The following is a 13,269-nucleotide window of genomic DNA, read 5'->3' on the forward strand; positions in this document are numbered from 1 at the left end:
AAAAATTTAGCCAAATATATTTAATTGTTCTCTGTGCTTACATAAAGAGATTATTTTTAGTAATCATAAAATAATTAATCTGACCACAATACTTACTCAACCTACTTTGCATCTCACAGGAGATTCTAAGAAGGAAAATAAATGATTGTTATGCATGCAAGCACCAGCAGTCACACTCACTGGGATATGAGGATTTAATCACCAGTGAAACTGAGAAAGTCTAGGATTTGAATAATGATCTACTGGATATTTAAAATTAAATATTGATTAGATTTGAATAATGATCTATTGGATATTTAAAATTAAAATTGTGTCATCATTATCAACCCAGTGATGTTTAAATTTAGGTACAGGTAGAATGACACGCTTTGATTTATTCATCCATCTATTTGTCCAAAAAATATTTTTTGTGAACTATGTTTACCAAACACGTGTTTCCTGTCTGACTTTGGCATACCATTAAATCTCAAAAATCCTCAAATATAATTAAGATAAATTAGCAATTTATCTTAGAATAGCTACATTACATGATACAGGAATTAAATTAACGAGTGAAGACCCTGGCATATAGTTTGTTGCTGCCAGGAATCCCTACTTGGGATCGACTGGTGGTTCTCCTACCAGAAATGTAGAAGGAACATAAGAAAGGCTGCTATTTTTCTCTCTACTCTCTTTTGTACCAAAACAATCAGACTCACAAGCTGATACTTTCCTCCCTCTTTAGTTGCTCTGAATGTGTATGTCTGTGTGTGTGCATGTGCGTGTGCACATGTGCATTATGTTTGAAAAGGGAAGTCTCTCTGCATGTGTTCTTTTCTCCAAAATTATAGAAATCTATGCACTCCACTGTTAAAGAATACATAAACTGAATGAAGAGTGCAACAGGTGGATATCCCCACAGGTGAGAAAACTACTCTCTGGCTCCTGTTCCAATCCTCCTATCTATTGGCTTCATGCCTGACTTCTCCAGGGAAAGCCCCATGTCCTTTCAGGAGACTGAGAAGAGACTCCATATGTTACATAGGAAGCCAGTCTGGGGGCACCTGGGTGGCTCAGTTGGTTAAGCAACTGCCTTTGGTTCAGGTCATGATCCTGGAGTCCCGGGATCCAGTCCCACATTGGGCTCCCTGCTTGGCAGGGTGTCTGCTTCTCCCTCTGACCTCCCCCCTCTCATGCTCTCTCTCTCTCTCAAATAAATCAATAAAATCTTAAAAAGAAAAAAGAAGAAGAAGCTGGTCTTCCCCTTCCCTGCTACTGGCCACCCACTTCATGGGAAGGTGTGATCTAGAGTATTCTGGAGTTTTTAGAAGCAAGTCGGCTGTGTGATGGGTGGAGATGCCTCAGCTTTTGGCCAGCGCTTAGGAACAGATCTTTATCCCTCATGATATAACTTCCCTAGACAATGGGACGCACAAGCTTCCCTCCTTTCCATGGCACTCCTATCTTGCAGTCAAAATTTTAACTCTAAATCCAGCAGGTATTTTTTTCTTAATTTTGTGTGTGTATATATATATATATATTTTTTTTTTTTACTTAAATTCAGTTAATTAACATATAGTATATTATTAGTTTCAGAAATCCAGCAGCTTTAATAGAAATGTGTCTTGTATTTAATATTGCTGAGGTACTCCTCTATCTACCATTAATGCAAACAAACCCTTTGGGTTGTTTTAAGTGGAAATGTCCTATCAAAAAAAATTGTATTTTGCCTGATTCAATAAAAATAAAAATTAATAGTAATTAAAGATATTCTTAGTTTGCAAAGATCTAAGATGAAGTATGGAATATATGCTTCCCTCCCTTCAATATTATTAATGACTGGAAAAGGCCTTTATATCACTGTTTTTTAAGATTGATACTTAGTCCCAAGAGGATAGTACTCATCCAAATTCATGCAGAAAATTAGTGGGAGCTTCAATTTTTAAATTCTAATTGAAGTTTATTTTATACATGATAAGCTCTTAAAGGAAAAACAAATACTAAACTGATGCCAGTAAGTGAAACTACTTTATTTCTCAATATCACCCCAAAATCCATTTTTTATGGCCTCATATCCCTTTCATTTCCTCCTGCTGTAAGGCTGTATGTAAGTTTCCCCTATCCCACATCAATCGCTTGTTAAATTGTGTATTTTTATTACAGATAAAGGGCTGATATCCAAGATCTATAAAGAACTTCTCAAACTCCACACTCAAAAAATAACCGAGTCAAAAAATGGGCAGATGACATGAATAGACACTCTCTAAAAAAGACATACAAATGGCTAACAGACACATGAAAAAATGTTCACTATCACTAGCCATCAGGGAAATATAAATCCAAACCACAGTAAGATATCGCTTTACCCCAGTTAGAATGGCAAATATTAACAAAACAGGAAACAACAAATGTTGGCGAGGATGTGCAGAAAGGAGAAACCTCTTACACTGTTGGTGGGAATGCAATCTGGTACAGCCACTCTGGAAAACAGTGTGGAGGTTCCTCAAGATGTTAAGAATAGAGCTACCCTATGACAATTGTACAACTGAGTATTTACCAAAGATACAGATGTAGTGAAAAGAAGGGGCACATGCACCCCAATGTTCACAGCAGCAATGTCCACAACAGCCAAACTGTGGAAAGAGCCAAGATCCCCTTCAACCGATGGATGGATAAAGAAGATGTGGTACATATACATAATGGAATATTATTCAGCCACTAGAAAACAATGAATACCCAGCGTTTGTATCAACATGGGTGGAACTGGAGGGGATTTTGTCAAGTGAAGTTCGTCAAACAGAGAAAGACAATTATCACATGGTTTCACTCATATGTAGAACATAAGCAATAGCTCAGAGGACCACAGGGGAAAGGAGGGAAATTCAAAGGAGGAAAAATCAAAGAGAAAGATGAACCGTGAGAAAATACAGACCCCAAGAAACAATCTGGGGGTTTCAGAGGGGATGAGGGTGGGGGGAAGGGGCAACAAGGTGATGGGTATTGAGGAGGACACATGCTGTGATGAGCACTGATTGTTGCACTTAACTAATGAATCACTGAACACTGCATCAAGGACTAATTGTTTACTATATAGTGGTTAATTGAATATATTTAAAAAAAAAAAAAGAAAAGACAGTCATTGAAAAAAATGTGCATTTTTCTAGAACATGGCTTTTGGTGTCATTGCCCTTAAAAAGGCTCCATTGTTCTTTTTTCTTCACATTTACTTAGTTAGCATTTCATCCCTATATCTACATTCTGGCATGTGTTCTATGTGATCAGACCATTTAAGTGACCCATATATATCTCCTTTTAGGATTTATCATACACAACATGGTACCCTTGATGCCTAGCACATGACCTATCAGTGTTGACATTGACTAAATATATTTTTTATTAATTTTAGCAACTTTTTAAAAAATGTAACTTAACTGTATTTAAACTCAATTAATTAAAATATAGTAAAATATTAGTTTAAGAGGTACAGTTCAGTGATTCATCATTACATCACGCGTCCTTCTTAATGCCTTTCATCCGGTTACCCCATTCCCCAACCACCGCCCCTCTGGCAATCCTGTTTGTTTACTAGAGTTAAGAGTCTCTTATGGTTTCTCTCCCTCTCTGATTTTGTCTTATTTTTCTCCTTTCCCCTATGATCCTGTTTTGTTCCTTAAATTCCACATATGACTGAAATTGTATGATAACTATCTTTCTCTGATTGACTTATTTCCTTAGCATAACACCCTCTTGTTCCATCCAGGTCATTACAAATGGTAAGATTTCTTTTTTTTTTTTTTTTTTTTTTTTTGTGGTTGAGTAAAGGTCCATTGATTGATGTGAATTGCAAAGACATTCTCACTTATCAGTGCATATTCTAGAATTATTGGTCTGTTTGAATTTATCTGAATTATTTCTTCTCAAAGATCTGCATTAAGAATATTCTTTGGCCAGTCCCCTTAGCAGGAAAAATGATAATCCATGCAATACTGATTTTTTTTTTTAAAAGACATCCTGTATGTTTGCAATTTATCACTTCGATTCAGAGTGCATAAAAATGACTCAATTCCATGAAGACATTCCATGAAGACTCCATGTATTACCTTGATTTTTCTAAAAGAAAACCATCCATTACATGGATTTTTTTCCCCCAAAGAGTATTTTTTCCTTAGCTCACTTGTACAGGTTCTACTGAGACAAATGTTATTTGTATCCAATAAGAAACAATGTTCTGAGTTTCAAAAGAAAAAAAAAAAAGGTTAATGAATTAAGTTAGTTTATTTTTAAGCAGGTCATTTTTCATACTTTTTCTTGCCTGGAGCAAAGTTTAGACTATCCTGCAACTTTACCCTGGTTTCTATGGATAATTAAGCATTTATTATTCACTTTCCTTGCATTTCATTTAGACTTTCCATCTTCAATCACTTAGGATGGACTGCAAGTGTGTTCTCATGGTTGTCCTCAAATTAATGCTTTTTAAAATGAATGCCACATTCCTCCCTATGTTGCAAGAAAACATGGTATTGGAGGTAGCATCGAGGGGGAAACAAAATACAAATTAGCTATTTTCAGCCTTTTGAAGCTATTCATTAAAAAATGCCAATTCATTTTGCAATTATTACTGCTCACATCTTCTCTGACATTAAACTGCCTCCCATGTCTAGGTATGTTGTATACCTGGACCTGCCTCAAAGTTTTATAAGTCCCTTTCTAAACCAATGATAGCCCCAGGGATTAGCTACAATACTTGGTAGTGAAGTGGGTGTATAGGAGACTGTTGAAAAACTGGAACTTGATATCAGACAGACTCACTTTGAATCTTGCTTCAAGCACCTTGTGTAAGAAAGCTATCAATTCTGACCCTCTGTTCTCTCAGAAGTAAAACTGAGATGACATGAGAAACTATCTCAAAATATTGTATGCAATAAATTAAATTTGATAATACATGCAAACCCAGTTAGCACAATGTCAACAACATAATGAGTATTCCATAAATTAGGGTTGTTTTTGTTTATATTCTTGTTGTTGTTTTTCTTCCTGTTGTTGTTGTAATGTGACAGGAAATTTTATTTGTAGATGGAGAAAGCATTTTACCTTACACTCTCTCTGAACCACAGTTCTGTCATTTGCGGAGTGGAGAAGAAATTCTTCCCTCTACAGTTCGGTTTAGTGCTCTGTCAAAGCTAAAGAACTCTAGAAACACAAAAAATAGTTTCCTTTCGCTCGTTTTTGTTGTTGCTGTTGCTATTATTATAATCACAGTGACCTCTGGAGTAGGAAGATAGGTTATAACCATTCTTTCCTTGTGTGGTGGCCATTAACTTTTCTGTCTCAACATGTGATCTAGAACTAAATCTGAGTGAGAGTTCATCACCGTCCCAAGGCTCATTTTTGCAAGTTTAAGCATCGCATTGTGTTGGCTATACACTTAAGATATAATGTGAGACGTGGAAATGGCATGAATTTTAGCTCTAAGTGACTCTCACAAACCACCACAACAAAGCTACATCTGAGGTTACAGCAGGGTTATTCCCACCACAGGAACACACAGAAGGAATATAGAGCGGAAACCAAGCTGGATTCCCTACCTGGTTCATGACACGGCTCTGTGAGTCATGGCGAGCTTTTGCTTTTTCTCTCCTAATCCACTCCTTCCTGTCTCCCCCTTCCATGCTTCTTTTCCTTTCCTTGTCTTTCTTACATTCATATTTAAAATACTTACAGAAGGACTTCTATGTGCCCCAAATTCTGTTAGGCATAGGGATGTACAAATGAACAAATCTGACAAGCTCCATTCCTTCACAGACTTTCCATTCCAGCATTAGAACTTAAAAATACAAACAAGTCAATGTGTAAGATAATTACTGGCTATGATAAGCTCAAAGAAGATAATACGTAGAACAAATAGCAAATCTCTCTGCAATCTTAAGTTTATATCTGAAACAAGAGAAGGAGCTCTCCCTGAGGTAAAGAGATTGATGTGTTATGGCAACAAAAAATAATTCTATTAGGCTGAAATGTAACAAGTAAGGGGATGGAAGAACTTATCTGTTCCAAAGTCCACAGTTCTGTTCTTAGCATTCTTTTGAGGATAAAATAAGACACATGTGGGATTTTTTTTTTTTTTTGCTCTCCTATGCTCTGGTTTCTTTTTATTAAAAATATTCTAGTATCAAGAACTTGATGACAGTTGCCAATGGGCAATCTTTTTTTATAAATATCATAAATATGTTCAAGTCCCATAGCCTGCTGAGAGAATGTTCACTGTCACAATATTGATCATTACAGCTATGAGTCTGACTGTTACTGATAAGGCCAAAATCCTCATATAAAAATGAACTGAGGAAAGGCCCAGATGGGTTCACTGGTAAATTCTACCAACACTTAATAAAGAAATTATACCAATACTCTACAATCTCTTATACAGGACAGAAGCAGAGAAATTGCTTCTTAACCCATTCTATGAGGCCACCATTACTGTAATACCACAGTCAGATGACATTCCAAGAAATGATAATGACAGACCAATATCTATCTCTAAAGAACACAGATGCAGAACCTTCAATATGATATCAGCAAGCTGAATCCCAAAAAAGTAGAGGAGTTAGATGTCATGACTAAGTGAGATTTATCCCAGATATGCCAAGTTGGTTCAACAGGCAAAAATGAATTAATGAAATTCATCTCATTGACACATTAAAAAAGAGAAATCAGGTGATCATATCAACAGACAAAGAAACAGCAGTTAACAATATCCAACACCTATTCATGATTTAAAACTCTTAAGAAAACAGAAACAGAAGAAGGGTGTCTGGGTGGTGTAATCAGTTAGGCACCAGACCCTTGGCTTCAGCTCAGGTCATGATCTCAGAGTCATGAGATCTAACCTCATGCCAGGCCCTGCACTTGGCACAGAGTCTCCTTGGGACACACTCCTTCTCTCCCTCTCCCTCTAAAATAAATAAACAAATCTTTAAAAATGTAGAAAGAGAAGAGAACTTTCTCAATTCCATCAAGACTATGCATAAAAACCCTAAAAATATCATACATAAAGATGATAAGCTTAAAGCTTTCTTATTAAGATCAGGTCCAAGACAAGAATGTATCTTCTCCCCACTTCTTTTCAATATCATTGTCAAAGTCCCTACTAACATAATAAGACAAGGAAAGGAAATAAAAGGTATATAGATTGGGGGGGGGGGGAGATATAAAACTCTTTGTTCACAGATGGCATGATCATCTATGCAGGAGATCCAAAATAACTGACATAAATAACAACAACAAAACCTTCTGGAATTCATAAGCAAATACAGCAAGGCTGCAGCATACAAAAGGCAATGCTTTCCTATGTAACAATGATATATTTGAAATTAAAAACCCTATACCTTTTATATTAGTACCTCCCCAAACTGAAATACTTAAATTTAAATCTAACAAGTATATACAAGATTTATATGAGACAAACAGCAAACTTCTGATGAATGAAATAAAGAATAAATAAATAAATGGAGAGAGAGTTTATGTTCATGGATAGGAAGACTCAATGACATTTGGATGTCAGTTCTTCTTAGCTTGATCTATAGACACAATGCAATCCCAATCAAAATATCAGCAAATTATTTTATGAATATCAACAAACGGAGTCCAAAGTTTGTATGGAGAGGTAAAAGATCTAGAATAGCCAACACAATACTGAGGGAGAAAAACTTAGAAAGACAAAATGCTTCCTGACTTCAAGACTTACCGCAGAGCTACAGTAATCAAGACAATGGGATCCTTGTGAAAGGACAGAAAAAAAGATCAATGAAACTGAACAGAAAACCCAGAATGGGATCACATGAATAAGGTCAACTGACCTTTGACAGAGGAGCAAAGGCAAAACAGTACAGCAACGATGATCCTTTCAACAAATGATGCTGGGTATCCACATGCAAAACCAAAACAGAACAAAACAGAACTTAAATATGGGCATTAAATCCTTCATAAATACTAACTCAAAATGGATCACAGACCTAAATCTTCTTAGACACAGGACAATAAAATTCCTAGAACATAGGAGAAAGCCTCTATGACCTTGCATTTGGCAATGACTTTTTAGATACAATGGCCAAGGCAACATTGATGATCAAACTGACAAGAGAGACTTGATTAAAAGCTGCTCAGTGGGGAGCCTTCTTCTCCTTTGCCTGCTATCCCCCCCACCACCAACTTGCGCTTGCTCTCTCTCTCTCTCCCCCTCGCTCTCTCTGTGTCAAATAAATAAATAAAATCTTTTTTAAAAAATAAATAAGTGCACTCCTTAATACTCTCACTATTGGATTTTGACTAAATAATTTACCAAACACCTACTAATCTTGCATATTACTGTTTGAAACCTCACATTCACTGACTTGCTAGGACAAAAATTTACTTACTCTTTTGTGTTTGCCACATGTTGCAACAGCCACAGAGACCCACTGTGCTTGGGGTCTCAAAGAATTTGCCGAAGAGTGCAGTTAGCTGACATCTTCCAGCTGAATCATCTTTAGGATTAGTTTTAGTATTTGAGCTGAGGACTACTCTTCCCAGGCACATCAGAGACAAAGAGTGATTAAGACTGTATTCAAACCTGGCCATGTACATAACATATGGGACATCTTCTAAGAGAAACCTTTGCTCCAGGAATACCCAAGGGTTTGGTCAAGGTGCTGTTAATACGCATTGCCTTATCCAGCTTCCTTTCCCCTTAACTTGCTTGGCTATCAGGTCTGCATCACAGTGAGATGGGTTTCCCCACCTGATTCTGTTGCATGCCCCTTATGGAGTGGTTATTTATGTCCCTCTCATAATTCACAGGTTGAAATATAATTCCCAATGTGATGGTAATTGGGGACAGTGGCTTTAACAGACACTGTGATTGTGAGAGTAAATCCCTCAAAAATAGTATTAGTGCTCATATTCAACGAAGCCAGCAAGCTAGCCCACTCTCTTCCCACATGGATATAGAGAGTCAGCCCTCTACAGTCTAGAAGCCGGCACTCACTGGAATTCTAACATGCAGACACCCTGAACTCAGACTTCCAGCCTCAAGAGCTGTGAGAAACAAATTTCTGTTTCTTATAAGCCACCCAGTTTAAGGTATTTTGTTATAGCAGCCAGAACTAAGACAGTGCTTCTTTTATCTTTTATAGTTCTTACCTGCTAAGCCACTCGCTCTCCTAACTCTGTCTCAATGTCTTTCAGAGGACACGGTAATGGATACACATCTTTTGGTCACCAGAAAGTGTATTTATTTTCCATTTGCTTACAAAATAAAAAAAAAAAAAAAATGCTCCCTGATCTTTGCATTTTTTTCTATATTTTTCAATATAAAAAATTTTTTAACTGTTCTTAATGTCTTTCTGCATAACACTTATGCCCTTCTCTACCACACACACACACACACACACACACACACACACACACACAATCATACTGGTCTCAAAAAAAATTTTTTTTTAAAAGAAAAAGTTGAGGTTCCTGGGTGGCTCAATCAGTGAAGCATATGCCTTCAGGTCAGGTCATGATCCCAGAACCCTCGGATCAAGCCCTACATCAGGCTTCCCACTCAGTGAGGAGTCTGCTACTTCTTTTGATCCTTTCCCCTCTCATGCTCTCTCTCTCTCACTGTCTCTCTCAAATAAATAAATAAAATCTTTAAAAAGAGAGAGAGAAAAAAAGTCCTCACAGAGTAAAATTTAGATTCTTTAGGAACAACTTACACTGCTTCCATTTGAACACACACAAGTATAATTATGAAGTCATTTACACAAAAATATTTATAATTCAATTGTCCATATTTATGTTACAAAAAAAGAACTTAGGCTGATTTTTGATTTTTTAACCTCTATTTCCTTGCACTGTATCTGCTTTAACTAAAAATCACAACTTCACTCAACCAATATTTAAACAATTACTACATATATTCTTCAAGCATCATATCATTTCTCCCTATTACATTTCCCACAATAATATCAGAATTCACCTCCTAAAATATAAACCATATAATTTTGTATCTTTCATATTAGAAATGATAAAGCTCAAATAAATGTATGTTGAGACAGATACTCATGATGCTGGGTAAAAATGCAAATATTAAATGTGGCTGACATTTGATTAAGCAAATGGCAATATATATCAATGAAACATATATTGACGTACATGTCAATGAGATATTTTCAAGTACCCAAATTCTCTGACGTAGTAGGGGGTTTTTATTATCTATACCTCAAAGCAATTTATTTTTGATATATCAATTATTTAAATGGTATCACCATGCTTCCTTGTGCCTATGTTGAAAGCAAAAGCCTGTCTTCTAAAATGGATTTTGAGATATTCGCAGGCTGACATTAGCCTTTGTGAATTTTTCTCCTTATATTTAATTCAATGCCTAGAACACAGTGAATGCTGAATTAATTTTTGCTGGATTACACTGGGCCTGGTGAACAAAAAGATCCAAGTGAAGAAATAGGCAAAGAAGAAAATGATTTAACTCCACTTAAGCAATCAACAATTTCTGTTTTACATAAGCCCTTATACCATAGTTATTACCTAGGGAGAGTGAGGTTCAAAGACAACTTTGAAATTAAGGACCAAGATATGAGTCCCATGTCTGTTCCCAATTCGGTCACTGTGACGTTAGCCAAGAGGACATGTCCAGACTTCTCTCTGTCTCTCTCTGTCTCTCTCTCTTAGCTGACTATCTTCTCTGTCACTTCCCCTAGGGTCATCAAGGGACCCAAAGGAGATGAAGTTTATGACAGACTTCCTTCTTCACTGAGGAAGAATATGTAATTATGCCCCTAATTAATGTGCTTTAGAAGTGTTCTTTCCTGTTTCTAAATCTAAATTCAATTTCAAGCCATGACCTATTTATATATAAACGTACTTTTTCTCACTTTTAAATGCATGAGGATTTTACTCTTTGAATTAAAAAAGCAAAGAGAGGCTTTAAATTTTTAATTTAATTAATAATTGACTTAATGGTAAGACATGGAAATTTATCTCAATAATACTGAAAACTCATAAATTGAAGAACTTATATGTATATGCAGCTGTTTACTGAATTTTTCAATTTGGAAATCTGCAGACTAAACCAGAGATACAAAATAAAAATTCGTATTTTTCAATATGTACCACCAAAAATCCCACAGGATTATAGAAAGTCTGGGAAAGTGGCCTTACTCTTTTAATACATTGTTAAACAATAAGAAGAAAACTTGCAAAAACTATAATTTTATGAAATTATCTTCCTCGTCAGTTAAAAAAAAAGTTTTTGTTTTTTTTCCTTTAAATAACTTAATGATTTCTAAAGTCTATACCACCAGATTCAGGATATTGACTGGGTTTAATACTGGCAATACTACTACTACTATTACTACTATTACTACGATCTCCATAAAGAACTCTAGTGGGTAGACATCAGGATCCTGATTTATTTATTTATTTATTTATTGAATTTTTTTTATTTATTTGTCAGAGAGAGAGAGAGAGAGAGAGCATGCCAGCACAGGCAGACAGAGTGGTAGGCAGAGGCAGAGGGAGAAGCAGGCTTTCCGCCAAGCAAGGAGCCCGATGTGGGACTCGATCCCAGGACGCCGGGATCATGACCTGAACCAAAGGCAGCCACTTAACCAACTGAGCCACCCAGGCATCCCAGGATCCTGATTTATGAGTAAGGAATCTAATAGCAAATCTAGTGGTATCCATCCATTAAAAGATTACCACATGTCATAGACTATATATGGTTGATGTTTATTACTTGATTAATCTTCATCATAATTCTAGCAAGTAGATACCATACCCAGTTTATAAATAGGGGAGTTGACACTTAAAAAGATTTATAAATGTCACTTGCCAAGCATCACACAGCCAATAAGCAACTGACTATATTCTTAAATCCGGATTTCAGTGTGCCTGATGTATAAGTGCCTTCCCCGCTGCTCTGCCCCAGGATGAAAAATGGTGCCAGGCCATCTGTTAAACAGGTGATATTCTACAAAGGGTCTTCGATTTGTTGTAATCGGTATCAAAATGATTGTTGGGCTTGCCATGTACCACACACTGCACAGAAATAACACATTCAAATATTATTGATACAGGCAGTGAAGTACTTAACCATAACATTTCATAATCCAAATCCCAAGAAAAGTGTTTCCCTGAAGCAATAACATGGTAAATAGAATTCAAAATTTAGGCCACAAACCTGTCTCAGGCTCAATGGAAAAATAAGGCTGCCCTTCCAAGATACTATAAACCAACTTTGCACTGTTTCCATAAACTGGGTCATCAGCATCAGTAGCTGTTACATTAGTGACAGACGTACCTAAAAAAGAGAGAGAGAGATAGAGAGAGAGAAAGAAAGAGAAAAGAAAAGAAAGAAGAGGGAGAGAAAAAGATAATAATTAACACATTATTCTTTTCCAAGAGCTAAATTTTGCCAAGCATATCATACAGAAATCCATGTGTGGGAATAAAGAAAAAAAAAATGTGGAGATAAACTACCCTGTCATAACTTCAAAAATATCCAAGTCTTTAAAAAGAAGAGTACTGCCAGGTTGGAGTACTATATAAAGATAACCCTTTTAGAATCTATATTACTCAAGAATCCTTTGTAGTTTTCATTTTAAAGATACCTTTCAGACTCGTGTGGGCTTGGAGAATATGAAAAGGAAACATATCAAAGAAACAAGAAACACCAGGTTAATAATATGATACAATATGTAGCATTTAAGTTTTGCTGAAATACAACTACAATATACCTGAAAAAAAAAAATGGCTGCTGAAAAAAACTGCACAAAATTATCAGAGGAATATTTTATCCATTTCATCTAATTCCTCAGAATATAAATTGTGATTGGAACCACCAATTAATCTGCATGTTTAGGAAATTAGGCCTTATGGATAACAGAGTCAAACCTTTATTTTCAGATTCATTTTCCATTTGTTATTCACTCATCCATTCAGCCATTGTCTACATGTAGCTCGCCTAATGTGAAGTATATATACAAAGATAAAATCTACATTTGGGGAGTGTACCATTTGGTGGTGGAAGGTTAGAGGAGGGGACAGACACGCACGCATACAGAAATCAGCTGAATGCCATAGCGCCATGTTTGGATCTCTCATTTACTCCACAGACAGGGTGGGGTCAGGGACCACTTCCTGAGAGACACTGCATTTGAGTTACATTATTAAAGTCAGGTAGAGTTTAACCAGGAGAAAGGGCAGGGAAGGAATTGCAAGCAATAAGTCAAGCATAAGTAAAGGCAAAGT

The 13,269-nt window shown here is 36.2% G+C and overlaps 1 protein-coding gene across 4 annotated transcripts in view; it reads right to left on the reverse strand.

Moving 5' to 3' along the window:
* The window catches only part of CDH8 (cadherin 8), a 375,260-nt gene that overhangs the window by 193,081 nt on the left and 168,910 nt on the right, over positions 1-13,269 (reverse strand). For 3 of the 4 annotated variants that reach the window (XM_059381567.1, XM_059381568.1, XM_059381566.1), the window contains one exon: positions 12,200-12,319. The exons of the other annotated variant lie outside the window; for it this stretch is intronic. In XM_059381567.1, coding sequence (XP_059237550.1) covers positions 12,200-12,319 — 120 coding nt within the window. The remainder of the gene's footprint in view (positions 1-12,199; positions 12,320-13,269) is intronic. 4 annotated transcript variants of the gene reach the window in all.

Source organism: Mustela nigripes, chromosome 17, assembly GCF_022355385.1.
Source record: "Mustela nigripes isolate SB6536 chromosome 17, MUSNIG.SB6536, whole genome shotgun sequence".
Classification (NCBI taxonomy): Eukaryota; Metazoa; Chordata; class Mammalia; order Carnivora; family Mustelidae; genus Mustela; species Mustela nigripes.